We start from the raw sequence: 26,005 nt of genomic DNA on the forward strand, positions 1-26,005 counted from the left end.
ACATAATCATTGTAATGCAGGGGAAAAAAAACTGTGACAAAAGCAGTCTTCAGTCAGTGGAGATTAATTACAGCTGATGCAGCTGACAGGAAAGGATAGGAGTAGTAATGGTTTTAATTACCAAAACCTAATGGAGTGGTCAGCAAAGAAGGATAAGTTGTAATCTTTTAACAATCTGAGACCAATTGATTAAAATGTTCCCGTATTTTGTTCTTTAGTCCAAGTGGAATCCAGAAAACAACTAAAACATGCAGCCCCAATCTAATATTTGATCTAATATTTGAGAAGGTGATTTGGACTGTAAACTGCTTAAGATGAAACTGACTGTTCTGTGTGAATCTGTATACATATGTGACTGTGGAATTATATCCAGAGTGTATATATTTAGAAGTCTTGATTGTTAGTATTGTTGGTATAGGCAAAGGACTACACACATTTTAAATATTTTGCAGGCCCAGATTTTTAGGTAAGTTGTTGCACTCTTGCTGTATCCAATAGAGTGATACTGATTTATTCTATGAAAGAATTTTAAGCTGTGTCTACTTCCATTAGGAAACAAATTTACAGTCAGAGGTGGATTATTTGGGTCTTTTTTTAACCCTATTCCAAGGTGCCAAAATATGTTCTACTTTTCATTGGAAGATTCCTCGTATGTTCCAGGTCTCATTTTATTTAAATTACTTGCACTAGGACAGCTACAGAGTTCTATCATATACTTCATAAATAAAAACACGTATCTGAGAAGTTATTATAGTGTTTTCATGCACAGCCTTGCTTATAGTTTGTTTATATTGAGATCTACAGTAAGCCAAACAGATTTTTTTTTTTCTTTATTTATGACTTTGGGAAGGATTGACTTTCTTCTTTGCAACAAAAGACGAACATAAACTGTATCAACAGAATACATAGATTTATCCTTGTGAAAAAACAGGTTATGAAAACCTGTAAACCCAATCTGAGGTCAAGGGCCAGAATCTTCATTGCCTTGCACTTCATGCTGTGTCAATGGAACATTACAGAGGTTTAAGCTACTGTACTAAAATATGTTCTGCAATTCCTTTCAGTTAACTTGTTCCATGGAAAGAGTTCAGCCAGTTGGTATGAGATCAACTCCTGATAAATAGTACCCTCTTGAGTACTGCATTGCCCCTGTAGAGTCTCATAGTGCAGGTAAAATACAAGCTAAGCTAGGTGAGTCAGGTAGAAAGAGGTGTAACCAAAACAGTCTGATAACCCTGTTGCTGTGAGCAGATGTTGTATCTGGAAGTCCAAATCGGGGCAAGGGCTCCAAGCTGTCTAGACTTCCAGTGGGGACCATGCTGGATCCTGCAGCCTGATGGCCAACAGTTAATTTATTCCTGCCATTGTGATTTAGTCACAGTCAACATTCATTCTGCTCTGCTGCAGAATGACTATGCAATCAGCGTGGCAGTAGAAAATCTGGTTTTGCTTCCTGTTTTAAATGGCATGAGTTCACTAAAACAGAAATCGTTCAGTTATGACCATACAAAGCTCTTCTCTGGAAAACAGTTATTTTCCTTTAGTGACTTTTGATGTGCTAACATTTTAACTAAGTGTTCGTGTTTTCTGTGTATTCAGTTTACGCCATCAAAGAAAGCAATTTGCTGTAATGCTACTCAAGGCACCCATTAGTAGCTAACAGCAATCTGTGTTTTTAGAGAACCAGGGCTGTTATTTCACAGAGGGAGCCATTCAACTCTGCCTTAATCCTCTAACCAGTAAAGCTCATCTTCCAGGTGTTATTCCTGACTACACTGGCTTCTCAAAAATGTTTAGAAAATAAGAGTCTAATTTAGATTAAGTTGTTGGTGATTTGTTTGAAAAAATACAATGTGATATCTATCTATAAAATTAAATGTAAATTCTCAAATATTTTTTGAGATAACAGAAAAAATTGCCATATGTCACATGCTTGTATTTTTAGTTATATGTTTCGAATATCTAAGTGAAAAGAAAAATGTTTAACTTAAAAACCTTGTTCCTAAACATTCAGGAAGTTTATGGCATTCTTTCATTGTTGAATCTTTGAAGCAGGTATCAGTAACAGTAAATAGTAATACACATTTTTCTAGCACTGATACTTTGAATGCATTAAATTCTGCAGCTTCAGAGAATAAATTCAGAATCTATAGTCTGTGTTATCAGTAGATGTGTATGACCCAACTCCGGGTCTGATCTGGCTGAATCGCATAAATGACTCCACAGAAGTGCTCTGACTTAAGTAGAACTACTTGCAAAACCAGGTCATCTACAGTTAAAGGCCCTTATAATTATTTCAAAAGTTGACATTTAATTAGAAAGGTGTAAAGAAAAGATAAAATTATATATTTTGAGAACATACTGTTGGCTCACTTGTCATGCCAAGTGAATTTTACTAAGACTTTCCTCGCTTTTGTGACAAAGGCTCAATAACCTTTCTCTGATCAAGCTAGAATGTACGACCATGGAGTATGGTATTTTTCAATCAATGAATCAATGTGTTGAAAAGACATACTAAAGTATTCAGTTGGGTTTTAGGACTACTGCATTGGATGGCATGTTGGAAGAGCATTGCTTTAGTCTGGCCACCAGAAAATTTAAGCAATCTTTGGCTTTAGGGTGCCTCCAGGAAAAACATGTACTTATTCTTCAGTTATTAAAGTCCTTTTTCCCCACACATGTGTAGGAAGAGATGAGCAAATTTTGGAAAAACAAGTAATCAGATACTAGAGATAGATAGCCAGAAAAAGACAAATCAGAGAATTGAGTAAGTAGCAAAAATATTAAATATTTTAAGGTAATCAATAAAACAAGTACTACTGTGACCAGCAGAACTACTGAAGCTTGGTTTCCTATGGATTTTGTCTCATGGTTGAATTCACTGGGATCAAGATATGAACTTCAGCTGAAGGTTTTCCATGGTTCCATGGTTTTCCCTGGTTACAGGCATTTATCTTGTTTTTATCCTAAGTGATTTTTCTGGGACTTGATAAACATGAGTTCACCCTGTAACCTGTCTTTTACTGAAGACATTCTATCCAGCCATTAATTTTCATATAAAACTGTAGAACTGTTATATCTTAGAGAGTCTTTCTCCTTTGTCAGATTTGGTTGGCCAATCTACACGGGGCAACTGGTTGAAAAGCTGTGGGGGTGTGGGCAAACAAATATTGTGGACACCTATGCCTCATTTTCTTAACAAATGAGTCTACCGAACCCCTCTCTGCCCCGAATGTAAATACATGTGTTGTAAAGGTGCATATGTATAAATCCAAAAGCAAATAAATAGAGGTGACAGAAAGAAAAAAATTAAGAAACTGTAGGAAAATGCTTGACTTCGGATACAGTGACGAAAGGCAGCAAAGGGCACTATGTATTAAAAGCATCTCAAAGGAATATCCTTTGCAGCTTTCACGGGGAGATATCCTATTTAACTTTCAGGCCATGGTTTAATTCTGAAGTCATAACTAAGTTTATGGGAAAAGCCTTTGTGAAGGGTTTATCAGATTTTCAGAAAGTCTTTCTATGACAGACTGTTACCTAAACTAAAACCAGCAGGAATCCAAAGTATAGCAACATGAAAACAGGTAAAGAGAATTTCCAATAGTTCTTAAGGCTTGTTCCTGGGTCTTGGTAAACATGGGTTTATGCTGTAGCCTTTCTTTTACTGTAGGCAGTCTATTTGGCCATTTTTTCATAAAAACGGTAAGAATATAGTATCTTTGAGATCTTCCTGACAGTCTTTTTGTCAACTATTGCTACAGGTACAATGGAAGATTCAGCTTGATTTGCTGATGGAAGCAAGTGGATTCTATGGTTGGACCATAGAGACACCACAAGCTCATCTGCCAGCCTCTTCCAGTCCTTCATTAACTTTTGAGTGCAGAGGTGTCCACCTGAAGTTTCCATGCTGCAGTTTAAGTCTGTTACTTCTTGTCCTGTCTTTCTTTTCCTGTCTTTGGGTATGGGTGATAGTGTGCCCTCATTCCTTTAGCAGCAGCCTTTCATGTTTGTGTTCTTATGCCAAGTGGAGTCTCTGTTTGCTGTCACATAAGGCAAAGCTCCTAATCTTTCCATGGATTCCTCCACCTCTAAAAACTCTGGAATATGTACTGTCATCTATTGCATTCCCATTTCTATTTAATGATGACAGAAGCACTGCAGTGTGAGATATAATTAAAGCAAGTGTGATATTTAGAGAATAACTGACAAAATTTTTGCAGCAATTGAAAAGCTTGTCTGGTTAATTTTATTTTAAATCTCATTTTCACAAAATTGTTTCTTCTAATTTTCACCATCTGCATAACAAGTGTAATCAGCAAGCTGAAATTAAAATATCTGCAACCTCTGCCCTTCAAATCAATCACAAATTAAACCTCAAAAAAATGTGTTCTAGTGGGAAAAAACCTTCCAAAGAAATCCTTTCTATTAGTCTCTCCCCACTAAGGCAAAATATGTACCCTTGCTTAAAAAGAATACAAATAAATTTAATTAAATAAGTTTTTTTGGTGAAATTTTATTTGTCTTCATCAGATCTTGAAGTAAATGCTGATTTAGAAACCTCAGCCTTTTTGCCAGATGGCAGTGGAGTAGACATCTTTCATAAGCAGCAAATCAGCAGAGCGCGTAGGATATTCATGGCAAATTTGAAAGCCATTCTGTGTACATAGTACCTAGGTGACCCTTCAGAGCTTAATAGAAAGAGAGCATCTTAGGAACTAGCCACAGAACATTATTGGTAGGAGTAGTTACAGCATTATTCTACAATTTGCCTGCAGTGTTGCTTTCTTCTTTTAACAGTTAATAAGAAAATGCCAGTTGACTTTTAGGGAGAAAAATTGTCTCAATGCAGAGGATTTTTAGAAATTCCACCATAAACATTTCTTGCACCCACCTTTGTCATTGTCATTTGAAATGTCCAGTGACTGGTAATGGTATTGACTCTTTGCCCTGTACTGTACTCAGTAGGAAGTGCTTTTGTTATAGTATGGGCTTTTCTGTTTTCTGGCTCAGAAGGTTGCTGGTAAATTCCCTTCCTCTTAGCTGTATTTGAGTAACATTCTCTACGAGAAAAAGAATCAATGCAAATGGTAATCCTTCAAAGCAGCTGAGACAGCACTGCATGCCAGAGGGCTGAAAAAATGTGAATGAACATTCATAGAATCATAGAATCATAGAATTGTTTAGATTGGAAAAGACCTTTAAGATCACCAAGTCCAACTGTTAACCTAACGCTGCTAAGTCAACCACTAAACCATGTCCCTAAGCGCCACATCTACATGAACACCTGCAGGCATGGTGACTCTACCATCTCCCTGGGCAGCCTGTTCCAATGTCTGACAACCCTTTCAGTGAAGAGATTTTTCCTAATATCCAATCTAAACCTCCCCTGGTGCAACTTGAGGCCATTTCCTCTTGTCCTGTTGCTAGTCACTTGGGAGAAGAGACCAACACCCGCCTCTCTGCAACCTCCTTTCAGATAGTTGTAGAGAGTGATAAGGCCTCCCCTGAGACTCCTCCAGGCTGAACAACCCCAGCTCTCTCAACTGCTCCTCATAAGACTTGTGCTCCAGACCCTTCACCAGTTTTGTTGCCCTTTTCTGGACAGGCTCCAGCACCTCAATGTCTTTCTTGTAGTGAGGGGCTCAAAACTGAACACAGGATTCGAGGTGCGGCCTTACCAGTGCCGAGTACAGGGGCACGATCACTTCTGATTCTCTCATTCTCTGATTTACCAGTGAGGTCCATTCTTCAAGTGCAAGTATTTAATCTGCTTACAAGGAGATAAGGGACTTTGTACAGCTTGGAGACCAACCTAACATCACAAATATGATACAAACAAGTATAGCTTTGGAAGTAATTATAATACAACATAATGAATATCTCCTCTGTTTCCAGTGCTGTGCATACAGTTGTAAAGGATTCTGCACTGCATGCCAGTATGTGCAGGAAGAAAATGTTGTTCTGGAGCATAAAAACGTTGCACATTTTCTCACTCCCTGTTAAAAAGTCTGGAATTTTCATTTCCAAAATTGGCAAAAAAATAGGGTCAGATCCAGTTTTCCCCTAATCAAAGTCTACTTGAGTGCCCAGCTACCTACTTCATTTACTTCCCAACCATATCCATTAGATAAAACTAGTAAACATAATAAGGTATCATAGAATCATCATATAAAATCAATTGAAAAATGCTTGCTTTCCATCTTCAAACTCATCATTTGGGAATTAATGATAGTTCTTTGTGAGATATGAAAGCTTTTCGTTTGGTTTATGATTTGGTGTGGAGTTATGAAACCCTGCATTGTGCAGGCTTACTCCTGGCAAGAACCAGCTATGAGAAATGTCACTAATTAAAACATGCACATTTTGTTTCCTTGTGACTACTCTGTTCTGCTAACATTTTGAAAGCTTAATGAACTGTGGTACTTCTTAGCCTAGTAACTAGCAGAGACTTAGAAATAGGAATTAAATATGTTTCTACTGGGAAGTCCAGGTCAGGGCTAAATAAGAAAAAATAAGTTTACCAACTCCAAGTGCAGTTTCTTCTATGCCAGCTAACATCAGAGCATTGCTCAGTTGAAGTACACAGGAAGTTTGATACCAGGTCAACTTTTATCAGGGGAAGCAAAGTCCAGTTCATAAAAATATCCCTACATATGCACTTATATGCCCATGGCCATGTAAGTACTAGTGACATATTAATCAGATTTGGGTTTTTGCAGATGTAACCATGTTTTCAGCTGAAAGACTGTCTCACTCCTTTCCTATCCTGAGCTATTGACAGTAAGTAGGCTGAGCAGCAGGTGGGGATGGGGAGAAAGCATATGTTCCTCCATTTCTGAAAAGTTTTTTTCCACATCTTTTCTCTAATTCCCTACCACTGATGTGTTTAGTGAATTTCCACTCCTCCTATACTAAACAGAATATGGGGGCCTGTGGACAAGAGGGAATTGAAATGGTGATGAAGTTTATGTGAAAGTTTATAAATCTGCAAGGCAAGGTTGTAGGAAAGACAGTATATTTTATCAGAATAATTCATATAGTTGGGGAAAACCAGATGAGCTTTTGGGCATACAAGCCCTTCTTCAGTTCTGTGGAACATGTACACGCATTTTGTTGAATGATTTCAGTTTCCATCTACTGAAGTAGTGCTCACCATCCATGGTTATCTTAAACTTGCCTTTAGCAAAGAACATGAATTCTTTTGAAAAACCCTAAATAAAAGGGAAGAGTTGTATGGAAATAACTTTTCTTTTTAAAGTCTCTGAAAGGTAGGTACAAGGTGAAGATTGCAGCATGCTGGGTACTCTCTATGCACAGGGTACACGCAGTCTGTGTATACTCTGCAGTTTTCCTCTTATAGCCATAAGTATGCTCTAATTTTGGAGGTGACAACTACTAGCAGCTATAGACCTGGGCCAAATTCAAATCAATAACCTAGATGTGAAAGGCCATGCATTGTGTTCAGTGAGCCATTCTGTTGCCTGAAACTGTGGACTTAGTGATCCAGGACTAAATTAAATAGACAGTCCAATGAATGTCCAATTTTACTCAGTCATCCAAATATATTATATTACCACACTGTGGAGAGATATACTGTGGTTGAGATAATTGTGACTGTTAATTTTCAGCCTTGTTGCTAAAGGACATTCCTCTGGAAATTATTACAAAGATGTAGGAAAACATTATTTGAAAGACAATTTTATTTAACTCCAGATTGAAAGGCAAAGGAATTTATGATGTTTGTAACTGTTGGATGTTATAAAACCTGTTTGTTTCCATAAACAAGCACAAAATACATTCACATAGCAGTTTCAAAGAATTATTGCAAATCTGGCTTGGTTCTTCTTTTTAGACAAAACATAACAGCATAATAGTGTGATGAAGATCTGGGTGGCTTTCTGGTGAATTTTAGTTTTTCTTCTTAAATATCTGATGGCACACCTGGTCTTCACATGTCAGTTCCTACAGTATTAAAACAATTAGTAAGTATATAGTGGTACAAGTCGTATTTTGCATACACAGCAGATCCCACCAGAAATTACTACAGCTGAGCCACTGCATTAAAAAGATATGCTTATGAAAAAAAGAACAGAAAGAATAGTGTATTATATGCAACCAAACAGCAGGCACACACCACATGTTGCAGTAGTGAGATTTTGACACTTGAATTGCGCTCTAAGAAGAATAAACATGAAAAATGCATAAATTTGCTCTTTAAAGCAAGGCTTTTTCATGCTCTGTTATAAAAACAATATACTGTAATACTTTATAATTCACATTACCTCATAATTAATGAGAAGCAATGAAATAAGGAAATAAAAAAAAAAAGGAGGGTGCTTTAAAAAGATGAGGACATTTTCTTCACAGATGTGCCCAGCCATTTTTCAGGGGGCAGAACAATACACCATTTTTGCCCAGTGTTGCAGCTGACCTCTTAAAGGTTGGCACACCTGCACATTGCAATGCAGTCAGTTTGGTTAGTCTTCTGATTAGCCAGCATTCCTGTGCCAAATAAGACTTTGAAGTGAGCTGAAGGTTGCTTTTTGGCCAGCAATTGGCCAAACCCACAATAGAGTTTCTGAAGACTGTTATAAGAATCTATTTAGGCTCTCTGTTTCCACCAGTCTTAGCTTGAATCCTGGTGCCAGCATGTAGAACCTTTGTTAGGTCATTTTTCGAATATGTGTTACGATAGAGTTGAAAAAGTATATGGGACAGTTGGATTTTAGTTAGGTGGCAGATAGTGTTTTTTAATTCATTGCTTTGACCTTTGAAGCATACAGACTTGTGGCAATGTGGCTGGCTGTACCAACTATGTGTAGGGTAAGCTTGTGAAGGTGTAGATATCTAGGTGCAAATCATGAGGTAGAACAATGAGCTCTCCTCCATAATCTTTCTGCTCCCACATATTGCACCATCCAACATTATCATGCCCATTTCTTGATTGCTCTACCAAAAAACTCTGGAATCATTATCATTATGTATCTATTATTTTGAAATCTTTCTGGACTTCACTGACTGCTTATTTCCTGCACAGGCTCTTCTGGCGTCTCTTGGACTCAACTCATTTATCTTTGGGCTCCAGCTTACTAGCTCAGATGTATGAATGTTTTGACTTTTTTATTGTATTAAGCACAAAATAATTACAGTGTAGGTTGTTTGCAGGATCCTCTTGACTATCCAGAGGTTTCTGATCTGTGTTACAGCATAGTATGCTAAAATTTCGTAGTGCTTCTTTCAGAACAAAAAATAGGATTTTTCTTGCAAGCTGTCCCATAGGTTTTTTTTTCCTCTGGTGATTATGTAAGAACGAGATGATGTTAGAGGTGCAATGTAACAAGAAGGGTTAATAGCTGGAGGGCAGTGGACTGAAGCAAAAAAAAATGTTGCAGGGTTATGACTTAATTGGGAGCAGCTGGAAAGAAATTGAGCATTCCTGAGTTGTAGCGGAGGGGGGATTTCCTTAGAGTTCAGAGATCAGAGCTGTCTAAATAACAACCATTCTAACTAGAACAAGTAACAAACCCTTTGAAATGGAAAACCATACTTTGTTGCAGTCTCAGTTATGTGCTATGTATCTGTATAGCAGTCCTTACCAGATGCAGTAGGTCTCCTTCAATCCAGTGCTTCCAGCCCCTGTTTTTCTTTTCACCTTTCTGAACACATACCAGTTTGTCACCATCCCAGGTCACTAGTGTCTGCGTGAATCAGATAATTAACTCAGATATGTTAACAAGAAGTTTATGAATACATGAAAATAAGCTCAGTCAAACAATAAAAAGACACAGTTACAGTTGCTTCCTACCATTCCCCATCTTCATCCTAAAAAACCTCAAATCAACCATTCAACCAAAACCTGAATGCATTCAAGATGACAACAGCATTTTGATGTGAAGCTTTTACAGTGCTTTGTTGTCATTTCTGTGTATTTCTTCACATACATGAATATAAAATGTCATACTAATTAGTGAATTGCCGAGTGAATTAACAGATACTTGTGCAATGTATGCAAATTGTATTTTTATTTTCTTGCTGTTTAAAGCCATTAAAAAAAAGATTATAAGGTTTCATGAGTGAAGACCTGGGGCTTATACCAACTCATGCTGTGCTAACAACTTTTCTAGCTCTGCATAAAATAACAAGAGGAAGTGTATGTTAATATCATCTCATACAATAAATTTATGTATACTTTTTCATGGACTTTCATGAAAGACCTTTAAAGAGATTTGACCATAAGCTGGACAACGTACTCTAGGTGACCCTGCTTGAGCAGAGGGTTTGGACCAGGTGATCTCAAGAGGTCCCTTTGATCCTCAACCATTTAATGATTTGGTGTGACCCAGAGTCTGTCACTAATAAACAGGGTATTGGGTGTGCTGATTCTTGTCCAGGAGCAGGATGACCATATCTGTAAGGAAAAGTTCTCTTTACAGGCTAAATTCTCTACTCAGATATGCTGGAGTACATTCAAAGCAACTTGGTTTGAATTGTTCTAGATTTGAACCATTGTACTTTAGGGAGACATTTAACCATGTATCATAGGCAAATCCTCATCAGAGACCAGTTACAGTCAGTGGAAGTTCAGTTATTAAAAAGCTTCAAGAGTATTGGGAGCTTAATTCATTTTCTGGTTCAGCACTGGATGATTTATTTCTCTTATGAGGGAGCTTTCTATTAATAACAAGACAAAACTCATTCCATTTCAGTTAACTTCTTTCTTATTTACGGAATTTTTAAGCTACATGCTCTTTAAATTATCCATGCTCTCTTTACGTTTAAATGTTGCCTAGCAGTTTTATTACCTTCATCTAACTTCAATGTGTTTGAGCCATTGTTTTGTTAATAAAATGACTGGAAAATTCTTTTAGAGCAGTCCAGAGAATAATGGCATGACATACGTCCTTTTTCCTTCTCCTCTTGTTAGAAACAAATAATGTAATTTTTTAAGAAAAGAGTATTAGGCAAAAATGATTAAACCAGGTAGGTTTATAATTGTACAAGCTGTTTCCTTCCTTCCTTCCTTCCTTCCTTCCTTCCTTCCTTCCTTCCTTCCTTCCTTCCAAATAATTGATGATGAAGAGGAGAGTCTGCAAGTGAAATGATTTTGCACAGAAAGGCAATGGCTTTGACAGTGGTGAAGAGCACCAGAGGAGCATTAGTCTATGGATTTAAGGAGTGATGCAACTAATGTGTCCTTAGATCCGTAGTAATGCCTTCAACTGATCTAAAGAGATGTGGGAGCAATGTTTTAAAGCATATACTCTGTCACAGGAATATGTTCCACCCAGTGCTTACTGGAGAAAGTGATAGGAAGAAAATTTAGAAATAGGGATATTCAGGATACTGGGAAAAAACGGGTCTTATTATTTGATGGCTTGCAGTGCTGTGAATGAGAAATAATTTGGAAGAAGTCATAATTACACTGCACACAGTTAGTTTGAGAATGAAAAGCGATCCACAGTGAATAAACAATATCTTCTGTTAAATTTGTGCCACTCCAGTGAAGAATAATGTGAGTTCAAATGTAAACACGTCCTTTATGCTGCCAATTTCCTGTGGCAATGGCCAAAACAAAACAGGTCTTGTTGACAGTATGCTTTGATCTCAGCTTCTCTGATTTTGGCAACAAGTTCTGAAACTTTGTTTATTGAAAAGATACTGATGGAAAAGATGGCATATGTTTGGAGAAGAGCAAGAGAGCTGGGAGCTGAGTGGAAGAATAAAACTGTGGTAACTGGCGGAAGAGTTGATACGGGTAGGTTCAGTGAATGATGACAAAGACAGGCAGGTGTTGCAAGATTAGTAAGACTCTGAAGGGGACAGTCAATGGAAATTTAAGATCTACTGGCCCTTCTACCTTTGAAAATCTTACTGAAGTATTTTAGGGGTGAGAAGAGAGTAAACCAGAAGCAGTATTGATACAGAAACATAAAGCTGAATTCAGTAAGTGAATTTAATTAGTGCTTATATGTATTCTTTTCTTCACTGACTTCCCTGATACAGTCTTGTTTGAATGCCTCACAGGAACAGACTCATTAGTTGACTCTGTTGTAGGGCATGGGCTAACACACAATATGGACCTTGATCCAAAGGTTACTTGTCCCCATATCTCACTGGAAGGTGTCTGAACATATGCCCACAGTTCTCTAGGGGAATTTTGAGCTCAGGTTACTCCTATAATCCTAAAGATATTAAAGCATGCACTGCTGGGCCTCCTTGCCTGCCTACCACTGCCAGAAGGCCTGCCATCCGTATCAGTGGTAGCTTTGGCTCACATTTTTTTCTTGTCCTTTCCCAAAGCTCCCTTAAGGTTAATAGCTGAGTGCCAGTTTATTTATAACAGTATCCAACTGTTAATCTGTCCAACTGAAGCTGAGCAGGCTCAGATTAAAAATACAGTGTAAACCTAGCCATTCAGAACTAAAAATTTGTATTGACACAGAGAAAGTCCTAAATTCAAAGGGATGAATTTACAGTTTCATTAAGGAAGATAGATAAGTAAAATACAGTTTTGCTGCTTTCTAAATACATAAAGGTGTATCATAGAAAAACTGGAAAAATCCCCTACTAGAAAAACATGTAATTAATGATTGTCCTCACATATCTGAGTAACCATCCTGATTTGCATTTATAATAAATGCTAGTAGCAGGAAAGAAAACTGTCTCAAGATGCAAATTATTTCTGCTTTATAAAAATCCTCTGATGTCTGTAAAATATTGTTGGGTTTTTTTTTTTTTTTTTCCTGTATTCAGCTGATTTTTGGAACTGCTCATTCCTGGTGCTGACTGTAGTGTAAACAGATATCAGGTACCAAATTTTTACCTTTACCACTCGGTTATCCAGTCCTTTGGTATGTTCTTCAAACTCCACTCCTACAGTGTAATTCAGTTCATAGTTTCTAAAGGTACTGAGTGTTTTTGTTTTAAAATTATTTCCATCTTGAATAATCTCCTTTGTTTGTTTCAAATGTTTTGCAATCTTACGAGTTGCAAAATCAATATCTGCCAAAAAACAGAAAAGAAAGTATCACAATGAAAATTCCAGTATTTGTAACCAAAAATAAAAAACCACAGCACTTATATTTACACATAATAAAAAAACCATTTCATGTGGAACATATGTGGAGAAAAAGATAATTTCAAATAAAAATAATCTTGTGCTTGCAAGTAGACTTTCAATTTGAGGACCTTCCACTGATTATAAATTTATTTACTAACACGATATCTGTGGGAATACTGTGGGCAGAGCTACAACATACAACCAGTAGTGAATAGATGCTGGCATGTTAAATCACCCAGCTCTCCAGTTTTTTTGGAAAATGTGAAACAACAGGGGCTATTAAGACTGACATTGGCTTTTTGGCCTCACTCACACATGAAGCTGTGGGATGCCAAGAGTGCTATTACCATCTTATGCCTGGGAGCCATTCCCTTTTCTAAGCATGCAGTGTAAATCATATAGCTCTTAGGCATATGAGGGTACTGGTATGTGTCCTGCAGGGTTACAAACGTAGGCCACCCCCAAAAGAAGGATCTCAGAATAATACTCCTTTTCAGAAAATATGCATGTTAGAATGAGTATGTAAGCAAGGGGATTTTGGCATGTTGCTTTTATGATGAACCTATAGTCTGTGCAAGTATACAAGAGGTTAATGAATTAATTTAAAAATAATGAAAATTATACTAATGAATAAAAAAGAAACAATCAAATAAAAGCCTGGCTTATCCATTATCGTTAGGCAGCAGATACGGAAATAAATTGTAGATTAGATTTTAAAGGGAGACAAATTCAAAGTCAAAGGTCAAAAAAGTATCAAACTGCAGCATTTGGCAGTTCCTGTTTAATATTCTGTCAACATTTTATGCAGTACTGATCTCCTTAACATCCTTATTTTTTTCATCATGAAAACTAACATTATAATGTAAACAACTGCTTGCAACTCAATGCACTGAAAGTTACCAAAAGGAGAATATATATTACCAAGATGACAGTTTGCCCCAGACAATCCACCTAAAGCCAACTGCATTACCATCTGCAATAAATATTTCTGACCAGCTGGCAGTGAATCTTATTATGGTGCTATATGCAAATGAAATAATCTCACATGCTTCTGCAAGAGATTGAAAAATGGTTTTGGTTTGTTAGCCATCCTTTAGTGGTTTTGCATGCAAGTTAATCATTGTCAGCTCAGCAGTGCCACATACTAATGGAGCCCTTTTTCTTTTGGTAGATTCATTATACTACTTGAGAAGTAATAATCAAGTTGAGTAAGAGGATTGGCTTGAAAAAAGTTGTGACTTTTTAACATGGGGAATCATGTTCTTGTTCAGTATTTATATTCAAGGCTTCTTGGGTATATTTTATCTGCTGTGGTGCATTAAAGGTATATCTGGGTCTGATTTATAACCAGGTAACATAAAATTTAGTTCTCTCTGAGGAAAAAAAAAGTCTAGACTTCTAAAGAAATGCTATTTCTAACTAATATATTAGTCTTGTAGCTCCTGGAGAAAAATCAGGGGAGGTTTTATTAAAGCATGGTTTTCATAACTGAATTTTGAACAATACAAGCAATAAAAATGATATATTGTTCTATTATAGTAGATTAAAATACTTTGTAACATGTTTATTATAAAATCAAAGTTTCTGGCTTAAAGGGCAAAGCTATTCTTTAATTAAAGTATAGAACTGCGTATGCATTAATTAAAAGGATGGATGAATTTTAAAAAAACAAAACCTCAGTGTGCTTTGGACCTGAGCACTTTAATACTTAAAATATCAACCACATGTAGAATTGTGAGAAACAGAGCATCTTTGAATATCTTTTCACCCTTTCCATGTAATTTCTTTCCATTCTGAGAATCACCTATAGCCATACGCATCTTTGCATTGTTTTTGGTGATGGTTTTTTTTGCTAATTCAGTGGCAGTTTTTAATTAGTTTAAGTTATAGTATATATATGCACATATACACAAAAAATCATGATGTACTTATGAAGGGCTAGATCCAGACAACTGGTGCAAATAGCTCCTTCATCCCAACCAGTTGCTGGCATTCTTATTGGGAAAGTAGTTTGAAAATTTTATTAGGAAGTTCAGTGGGTACCTCTCCAGTACAGCCTGCCCAGGGTAGGCAATGAGTCCAAGTGTTTCCCAGGAAAAATACATCTATATTGCATTCCTTATTCTAACACATTCTTCCTCTTGCTTTGTTTCAGGCTACTGAGTGGGTCAAATTCTTTCATTCTTGTGAACCATTACTATCTTTTTTTAAGCAGGCTTCCCTGTATTGGATGCCTGTAGTCCAGACTCCATTGTAGGCTGAATCCATCCATTTTTCTCCCAATTCCCACTGGGATATATAAGAGCAGAAAGGGATCAAAAATCCACTTGATTTAATAATAACACAGTCATAATTTATCCACTGACAGAAAAGGTTCTAAGGATGCCACTGAGATGCAATGAGGGACGGCTGCAGACCAGCTCATGCTAGCATTTATGATACAAAAAGAATTCTAAAATTGGAAAATGGAGTGCTTGTTATAAAAGGATCAGAATATAAGGATGATCATAATTAAAGTTTAGTTTAAAGCTGATATAATTAATATTTGTATTATGACATTTAGACACTAAATTCTTATTGAATTTGAGTGAAAATCACAGTTTAAATTCTACAGTGGGTAAATTAAAATTCAAAGAAATTCATGTTATTAGCAGCTGGTATCCCTTTCCGTGACATTTTTCCTGAATTTTAAGACAAACACAAGTGAAATGTTATAGCTCAACTGAAATAAACAACACAAGAATCTCATCTGATGATACCCTGGAAGGGAAGAAAGGAACAAAAATGAGATGGCCACTACAACCAAATGAAAAGATATCACCATAATTACAAATCCTTTTGGAAACGAAATATGCACACCACAAGTGTTTAATTAGCATCCTAAAAAATAAGGAAGGAATAAATCTAAAAAGTAAAGAGATCTTTATCAAGACAATTATCAAAAGAGAATTATCAAATATGATGAAATTTATCACCACAAAGCAAGGCAGAACTAGAGCAGAATGACCATCGAGACTGGTGGTTAGAGTAACACCCCACAAAAATAGGTCAGGTCTTGGAACAAATTGCTGAGACAGGACTGAAGCAGAGCCAAAGCAGAGAGTATTGGGCTAGAGGCAAGAACTGTAGGTAAGACCAGACACTGAGGCAGGCAGTGAGAGAAGCCTGAGGTAGGTAGATGAAGATGGCCTGGAATAGTCAATTTGTGACAACTAGGAGTTGACTTAAGCATCATCCAGACCAACAGGCCCCATGGCTGACTTGCAATTGGCATATTTAATGCTGAAATCACATTTCAGTTGCATATAAAATAGTCATTATTCTTTATGCATAACTGTCAAACCCCAGCAGTCAAATCACTTCAGTTAGTGTGTATCTTTCTCCTGAAATTCATGATATTGGCTTAACCATTCTTATTTTTTAAAAAATTATTTTTTTTGTACCTTGCAGGTGTGTGCATAGTATTTACAGACTCCTCTAGTTATTGAACTTTTCTCCATAAATGCAAAGGCTAAAAGCTATGAATAGTGACACTTGCTTTTCTTGCTTAAAGAGTTGAAGCTTTGAGGAAATTATAACTATTTTCAATTGCTATTGAATAATAATGAGTTTATTTTTATGTGTTTATGTGTATTTATTCTCTTTCCATCTGAAGACATAAATAAATTAGGGTTAAGATTCTTTGATGAGAGTAAAACTAGTAGAAAATCAGTTAAAGTTAAATTTTTCATCTTAGTTAAAGATTTTGTGGTAGTTATCCCTAAGCTAGTCACTAGTGTAGACATTGAGAATTACCTGAAAATGGTTAGATTTAATTACCTGATTACCTTCCATGTGTTAGACTCTTCTTCCTAACAAATGCATTTTCTTAGCTTGTGGAAGATGGCTATACAGTGTACTCATTAATACAAACTGAATTGTTTTTATAACCTACATCATTACAAGTAAGTAATTTGGAATCTGAGCAACCATGTTCTTTGGATCTCCATTAACTTGACTCAACACCTTTTGAACAAAACACAAGAAGCCACAAGTCTGATCTCGACTTCTGATGAAAAGTGCAAGGTACTTTGATCTGAAAAAGCTCTTGTTTATCAGCATCACTCTTACAGTGGTGTCAGCTACTGCAGAAAGGCAGAGAAATAAGAAGGGAAATGCTGAACAGAAGATAGAAATCAATGACCACTAGATAGAAAACAATGAGACATCTAGGAATGAGAAGTGCATAGACCCAGTTGGGCCCCTGAGGGCTATCAATTGTAAGCATAAAAATAAAATACAGGTTTGATTTTTGCCGCATGCTAATTTATGATTCGGAGCCAGACAGACTCCTCCAATCTAGGTTATATTAGCCAACTCTAATGACTACTTTTCTTGTATGAGTTTTATAGACATCATGTGTGGTAAGGAAACAACAGTCCTGTATGCCCTTCATCTGTGATGGAGTAGAGCTGGGAGAAGATTCCCGATTTTAAAGATTACACTTCTCATGCATGTAGCAACCTGACTCCCATATTTTTTGCATTTTTAGGCATGTAGCTATATTACTGCAGTGGCGGAAAGGTGATAACTGTTCTTTCAATACCAATAAAGAGCGTACAGAAGAAATTCTTGAGAAATGTTGGTGTCTTCTATTATTTCTTCTTTTCAGCAAATTAAAGATCTACATCTCTGCTAACCTAAGTAGAGGAAAGATTTTCTGTACGTTACTTGCATCATCATAATGACCTGGAGCAAAAAGTTTATGCCTACCTGGAGCAAAAAGTTTATGCCTTTACAAGAACAAAAATGCTTGAAAGGCAATTTATATTGAAAATAATAGGCGCAGCAAAAGAAGACATTACTCTCATAAAATTATCTCCATTCATTACAAAACCTGAGTCTGCCAGTGTGGCGAAAAATAAATCTACAAACAACATAAACTTGATCTTGATATGAACTGACAAGGATATTGCTTGCATTCAGTTAACAGTGTTTTGGTATTCTAGCATCTACAAATAATATTCTTAATATCCTATACAATGGATACACAAACTGTAGCTATTAGGCCTCTAATAATAAAGAGGCTAACAAAGTAGTAAACGAAAGCTGCCTGAAGAGCAGAACATCTCTTTTTGCATGTACACATATATTGTTGTCATCAATGATGTTCCTAGCCAAGTGAAGTTAAGCTTAGTTAACCACAGAAACATATGTTTAAGAACTCCTGTAAACTAAGTCTCCTTGCTGTGTAAGGATGACTCCCACAAAAATTGTCAAAAATATCTGCCCATTTATTTTTAAATGCTTTTAAAGGCTTCTATCACCTTTACCATGCAACTCGTACATATCATTTATACTAGATAAAAGCACTAATTAAGTACTAAACACTATTGTTGCTTTAGTGATATAGAATATCCCATTCCTCTTTAACAGAGCCAATCAGGTTGTGGCTTGACTGTTACAGTAAGTATATACCAGGAATAAAAAAGAGCTTCTGTATCGAAAGGCCTGGTGTTTTTTTTTCCCCCATCTGTATCTTTTTTTTTCATTTATCTAAATAAAGACTAATATCTTTGGCTACAAGTCTTCTCTTGCTTATATACTTAGATCATTGTAACTATAAGCACATTACAATTACTTGATTTTTAATGTGATTGGCAGAAACCCTTATGCCACTACGCATATTACAGAAATAGTCTCATTAATTTTTAGAAGGATTTAACTTATTATTGAAACATTTTCTCTTTATCTTTATATAGTTAATATTTTTTCATTTACCTAAAGCAACCATGTAGCCTTCAAAGTTTTCATTGGTTTCCATTTCCCACGTCCCATTGTAATCAGCAGGCATGGTGGCAAGAGCTTAAAACCAACTTCAGATGAAAAGGTGAGGCTGGAAACAGGGTCTGCTAAAAGAATGTTTTATAAACCTTTTCATATCTTTTTTATAAGGTTTATGGTTTTCTAGATAATACAGTTTAAGGGTCAGTGTGATAACCCTAGAAAACTTCACCTTCATTAACAAAGTTCACTTGAACAGCTGGCAGACAAGGAACACTTTCTGAAATATGTAGTAATACAGTATATGATTTTACAGTGACCTTTGTAAAGAACTACTAGCTATTATGGGATACCTTTGAAATATATTGAACAGAGTGGCAAATTGTATAACCCAGTTAAAGTTTCCAAGGTGAATTATCTTTTTCGGTTCCTTTCTATGTGTCACATTTCCCTATGAAGAACCAGTCTTACAGAGCTGACACACACAGAACTCCCATTTAAAATTGATGGAAGTCTTGAATGTGCAACAAATGCAAAGCAGGACAGAAAAGGGAATATTTCTGTTGAAAATACTTCTGTTTTCCTTTGATTTTCAAAATATCTATATATCAATAGCTGCACTTATACCAACTGCACGTGCATATTTTTGTTTTAATTCAAAAGCAAGTTTAGCAAATGTAAAGTAAATAAAAATCAATCACAATTAGTATCAATCCTACCCTAAAAATGATTTTTTAATTACTCTGAAACAAAGCAGTTTGTGTTAGAAAGGTATTTTTTCATCCAGCAGCATTACATTGTTGTGGGGAAAAGCATGGATTTCAGTTCTGCAAATAGGGACATTCAGAATGTGTCTGAATGGACAATTTGAATGTGCAGTAGAACTTTACTGGAATGTAAAGTAAGCACTAAAAGCAATTTAATATAAATTAAGGTTTTAAATTCTTTGGCTTTAATTAGTCAAGATAACTTGCAGATGGCTCTACAGATAGAATAATTTAAGTGATCATAAGTCCAAAACTCCTTGCTTTTGTTTCTCTCTTCTTTTTTTTTTTTTTTTAAATGGGAATATTATTAAAAATTTTATTAGAAAAGTAGTAAGGTCTAGAACTCTAACTCAGAAATAAGTAAATTGAAGAGTTACTGATCTTACGATGTCTTCTGTATGCTTTCACTTTGTTAAAATTCAATGTAAAATTCCACAAATGCTGAGAAAGTATACAGGGATTAAGAAAGAAAAAACCAAAAAAAGTTGAGAGAATCTGGGAGCTGAGTTCTTAAAATGTCTGCGTGATACTTAAGGAGCTAATTTAAGTGAAGGGAAAGAAGTATCTTGATCTATACCTACAGGAGAGATTAAGAGGGTTTTCAATCAGACATCAGACAAAGGCTCAAGGAGCTGCAGTGACCGAAAGTGGAAGTTAGGTGAATTCCTATGTGAATGCACATAGGAAGATATCTGCATTCTTAACTGTATAGTCTGTCTATAGACCAGTTTACCCAGGGAAATTGGTAATCACTGTTTGAAATCTTTAAATAGGCTGAAGGTGGCTTTCTAAAACATATGCCTCATTTCAAGCACAATTTATTGGGCTGAACACATCTACTTATGTATTTTCTTCCACTATAAGAATTTCTAGATGAAACACTATGACTGATGTTATGTTGAAAGTGAAATCTGAAAATCTTTGTGCTTAAAACATTGTTCTGTAGTGATATTATGTAATACTTATGCAATAGGTTTGATTTTACGTATCTTTGTGTACTTGCTTTCTTAGCCTCCACATTGCATCAACATTAATAAATACATTATTATTATTTATACATTTTATGTATATACTAAAAGATTCTGTAAAAACAAGAAAAAGATAAGATTATGGTTCCTAAGTCAGCCACTCACAGCCACTCAAAATCAGCTGTGTAAGCAACATCCGTTCCCTTGTGCACACGCATAATAATCTTTAAGTGCATTATCACACCGTTTTTCCAACTGGAAGCTATTCTCTCCTCCAGTGTACTAAAGGGATGGTGTCCAGTTCATAAGCAGGTACTCAGTGTTTTACCTTATATCTCCAAATGCCTAGTGGTAGATTTATGAGGAATGAATCAGACTGAATGTCTACAATTACCTTCTAAACTCAGCATATGCTAGAATCTCATGGTGAGAGGTTTTATATGCTGATTGATTTTAGTTCTGAAGTAGTTTACTTCCTATATAACAGTCATTTTCGTAAGATGCAGAGGTGCCTGAAACTGTATCATGTGATGATCAACAATTAAGGTCCATTAAGAACTAATAAAGAAATAGACGGTTCTATTGCTGTAGATATGCAGAGCTAGGCACGTTCAGAGAAAATTAATTATGAGATGAGAATATCCTTTACATATACGGCCATAATTAATTAACAGCATACACATAAAATTGTACAGGTTTTCACAATGATGCTTTGTTTATGCCCATCCCTTATTATTTGTTTAAATAACCTTTTTTTTTTCAGTGTGTATATTATGTAAACTCCATATTAGGAATTCTCTAAGCACGTGTTTATCTGTCAGCCTGAAATAGCTCTTTTGAGCCTTTTTAGATAAATATGCAACTAGGAGTTTTACAGACACTAAATTTAACCAATCAAAGAACTGGCTAAGTAGGGAATTAATAAAACCTGAAATATTGACTTGATAGAGTTCTGTGATGCTTCATGAGCTTTTAAAGAGCATTGTGTTAAGGTTCACAAAGAGAATTTTCAGTTTATGAATCAATATCTTAATAGGCAGTAAACCTCTACCACATTCAAATGCCTGCCTAAATCATATGGAGCCAAAAGACAGTACAGATGCTGTTAACACAATTTTTTGAGAGCCCTGTATGGATAATTGTAAGTCTGCAGATCACTGACCCACACTGTATCCTCAGCATTCTCTTGGGTCTGTGCCTTGCTAGTTATACTGACCTGCCTCTTGTCACATTTCAGTTTTAAAACTTTGATGTATTATCCACTTCAAATCTTAGAAATTATTCTATTTGCTCTGTGTTTATTGTTTATATACTACATAGAGACAAACTCTCAAAATGGCAAAACAATATTTCCTTTCTAAGCTATAAGTTTGGGGAAATGAAGAAAAGGTGCCCTCTCCTAATCGTCATGATTATTTTGTTCTCAGCATCCTTTCCTTGCAAGACCACCAGTAAAATCACTAGGGATGACCTGTATAGCATGTATTGAACCCTGGGAATGGGGGGAGGGAGGTGTCATCTTCAGGTTTTCCAATATGTATGTTAAAAACTAAAGCTCTGAGCTCATAGCTTGTGTGTCAGGTTTCAAGACGGGATAAGTTTTATGGCTGAGTAGTAAGACCTTGGAAATAAAGCAAAGCCATGAAAAATCAAAAGACTTTTGCTAACAGTCTAAGCAACTTTCTCAGTCTTTCTTTGTGTGTAAAGAAACAAAGATGGCTTTTCTTGCCTCTGTCCTACAGATCAATATTGATTAGTGGCAGTTTGAAACAAAACATGGCACAAAAAGAGCCTAGACTGACAAGATTGAAAAGTGAGGCCCAAATGTTGTTTCTGTGGAATGAGTCAGCAGTCATGGATGCTACTTCTAACACTTGCCTCCAGTTCCTCTCACTGTATCTGAGACCTCCAAAAGAGAAATCCTATATGGGTAGCTGAACAAAGTTCATCCTTTTTGCTATCTGAAAGAGCTGGCAGTGCACGCTCCTTGGGAAAGATTACATTGTAAAGCACTGTTGGGAGCACTATATAAAGAACAGAGCTACTGGTCAAACAATTTTTTCTGTAAACTTTTGGGCACAGTATTTTGAAGAGATGGTAGCATGCTTCCCACTCTGTCCTTGCCTCATTTCATTTTTGTTTTAAATTATCTAATATGCATATATAACACAGGAGAAAAATGCCTTGTACTCCCCCGACCATCCCCTACACTCCTCATGCTTGACAGCTGGGACTTTTGCCGATAGTTATTTGCTTGTTGTTTAACACATAGAAATATGGCAAGCTGCGTTAAGTTGTTCTTAGCAAATTGAATTCCTCTGAAGGATTCAGACAGAAGCAGCATGGTCACAGACACCTATTATTATTTTTAACTTGTTAGCACATGTGCACTCACTAGGTTTATTTTTATTTTTAAGAAAATTAATCACTTGAAATGTATTCAGTGATGGCTGCTACTGTAAAAACTGTCAGAGGCGCTATCTCACCAGGCCCGGGGCTCTGTTCAGCACAAACATGAGTAGTCACATTGTGACAACTAAAAGTACGTTGGAGGGGGGCAATCCGCTTCTTGTCAGTATGTAAGATGGCTTGCAGCCCTTGGGGATTCAGCTAGGTGAAGATAGTCATCAGGTACTGGGCAGAGAATTTACTAAGGAGTGGCAGGAGCAGTAGGAGAGACGTGTACAGCAGGATAGGACAGAATCAAAAGGTGTTATTTGAAAAATGGGCTCAGCAAACAGTATTTGATTGCCCAGTTGTTAATAGTTGCCCTCCCCCAATATCAAATGGCACTAAACTACCTTAGATATCCCTAGCTTATAAGCTTTCATGCCAGGTCAGATACGACTAAGTATAACCAAGCCCACCCCAGTGTCTTGGAGTTAATTAGAGTTTTGGGTTCTGACTCTTGAGCTTGCATGCTTGTTCAGGTCTGGACCCTACTGAGAAGGAATGGAAGTTTGACCAGTTGTACGTATGGTTGTTGGTTAAACACTTATTATTTAATGTCAGTTCTTAGCTGATCACGCCAAAACAGAAATCTGCAGGAACAAACTTTTTGTTGACACCTAAGAGAAGGGAGAATAAGGAATTCACATCTCAGTAGAGGAACACGTCTGACATCTTGTTGACAGAACAGTAGGGACAGGTTGCAAATGCCGTGGTAGGGTGAGGACGTACACATGGCTTGCAGTTATGCTAGTTTGGCACATTTCATGTTTACCTTCAATTTAAAAAAAGATGCAGAAAAATAATACTCTTTTAGAAATAAAATAATTGGCTTTCTGCCATTGGATATTTTTTCTTTTTTTTGATCAATGACTGTCTGTTTTCAGTCATTCTTACCTCTCTTACTCCATCTCCCTTTGCTGATGGAGTTGGATGCAGGTGTTACACACTTTATTAATTAGAAGCCTTCCTCCTCTTTAACTAAGGACTTTGGCTTAGCTTTTAGAGACTTCATAATGTTACTAGTGATCATGTTACTGAGTTTGATAATAATAAAAAATCATCCAGTGGATCCTACTGGCTTGAGGACTCACTTTTATTAAAGTGGTATACATTATGAAAAATTATGCTGTAGAGAAATAATAGCCAATGGATAAAGCTGACCTTGATTTTCAAAGTAAATGGGGAATAGTGAATTTATTAGTTTCTTAATTCTCCTGAGCACTTATTCAATGGTCTATATCCACAGATTTCAAGGAAGTAGGTAAAAATTGTTAGCGTTTGTAAAATCAGAAAAACTTATGGAGTGACATAGTTTGGCCAAGGTCATGGAATAAGCCACTCATCTGAGCAAGGTAGAGAGTATAACCCTTTATATTATCCACTAAAGCGTGCTTCCTCCTGGGCTAACTTTAATGTAGATTGAAAACCTGAACCCAGTTTAAGTGCTTTGTCATTGCCATTAAGGCTGCCTAAGTTTTCCCTTCAAAGATTTTTTCAGGATCTGAATTCCCTGCATGAGCTATGCATTAATATCTGTACCTGTAATCTGTAACTTAATTATATTTATTCTGTGGCAAAGTTTTGTAATTGCAACTGCCACTTCTTATCTTCATCAGATAAAGGTTGCATTACTCAGACATTGAACAGGAATACCAATTGATGGTTTTTGAATTAAAAGAATCTATAGAAAGCAGTGTGAGTTTTTTTCTTTGATACTTCTATGACAAGCACAATTAAGCTAAGAAAACATGTATCTCCTTTAGCTTGTTCATGCCTGACCATAGAATTTGAAATGTCATTTCAATGCAGGGTCTCATCCATTAGAATAACATTTTAAAGAATCAATTTTGTCAAACAGAAGTAGTCCTTTTACCTCATCTGGAGAACACTTTACAGGGATACTTTCAAATATCTTAGACCTCAAGTTTTCACATACCTCATAAGTGGTATAATTTGATGACGGAAAGGTTTTGGTTAAAGTTCTAGAATCCAGATGAACAGAAAAAGCCGTATCAGCTGTTGCAATTAGTGCACAATTTTGAATTCACTGTTGCCATTTAGAAAAAGATTAAAACCATTCTTGTGATAACATTAGGGACTTAAAGCCACTGTCCCAGAAGGACTCTAAATGGGGTCCAGATATATTGATAAAACTCCACAATAGTATTCTGCCTGTTTGTTTTCTTTCATTATGTTGCTACCAGTGTAAAGCAGTTACAGAACTGCTATCCAAGTTCTAGGAAAATTCCTAGATAGGTGAGTGTATCTATTTCCTGAATGCTTTCTTTTTGCCATAAATCAGTTTTACTGCTTCTGCTAGAAAAATTACTAGCTCAGTAACCCAGAAGCAAAATCTTCTAGGTAACTGAATGCGATCATCCTGTGTTGTTGCGTATCTCTTAGAACCTAGGCATAAGTCTCTATTTCCTCTTGATTAAGGGATGCTCTGTGTTGTACATCTCATAAATCTATTCCTCTCACAGTGCTGTAGAGTTATTCTTTTCTGCCTGCATTTCCAGCTCCACAACAGCACTCCTGCTGTGGGAAAGGCTCTGGCTTCATTCTACCATATCCTATTCTAGGAACGAAGCCGCTGTTTAATTCTCCAGTGCATCCTGGAACTTATTAGAAAATAATTAGTTATAGTAACAGTGGCATTTAGATGTCTGTCTGTCCTTGTGGTGAATTTCTGGCTTTAAGTTGGCAGTTATTTGGTAGAAATAGCGTTTAAGATAAATAGAGATTTATAGTAATCTTTAAAAAAATATAATTTGAAAAATCCAAATATTTTCTGATGTAGTTAAATGAATCAGTGTACTCTGTGTTACTAAAATGCAAATGCAACATACTTGACACTGCAAGATGGCTCTTTTAAGCACGTATATAATCAGTCCATTTAAGAGTCATTAGTGGTGGGCCAAGCAATGTAACTCAGGAAACATTGCTGAAGTTAAGATTTCTCCCAGACATCTGACAGGATAGGTTCTTAATAG

General features: G+C 36.3%; 1 protein-coding gene across 1 annotated transcript; it reads right to left on the minus strand.

Annotated features, from left to right (window-relative positions):
* Positions 1-7,911: 7,911 nt before the first annotated feature.
* Positions 7,912-18,896, minus strand: RBP2 (retinol binding protein 2). Its single transcript, XM_009813498.2, has 4 exons — positions 18,824-18,896; positions 12,827-13,005; positions 9,600-9,701; positions 7,912-7,965 (listed from the first exon to the last, which is right to left on the minus strand). Exons 1-4 carry the CDS (start codon positions 18,894-18,896, stop codon positions 7,912-7,914), a joined length of 408 nt encoding a protein of 135 aa, XP_009811800.1.
* Between the last annotated feature and the right edge of the window lie 7,109 nt (positions 18,897-26,005).

Source organism: Gavia stellata, chromosome 11 (genome assembly GCF_030936135.1).
Source record: "Gavia stellata isolate bGavSte3 chromosome 11, bGavSte3.hap2, whole genome shotgun sequence".
Lineage (NCBI taxonomy): Eukaryota > Metazoa > Chordata > Aves > Gaviiformes > Gaviidae > Gavia > Gavia stellata.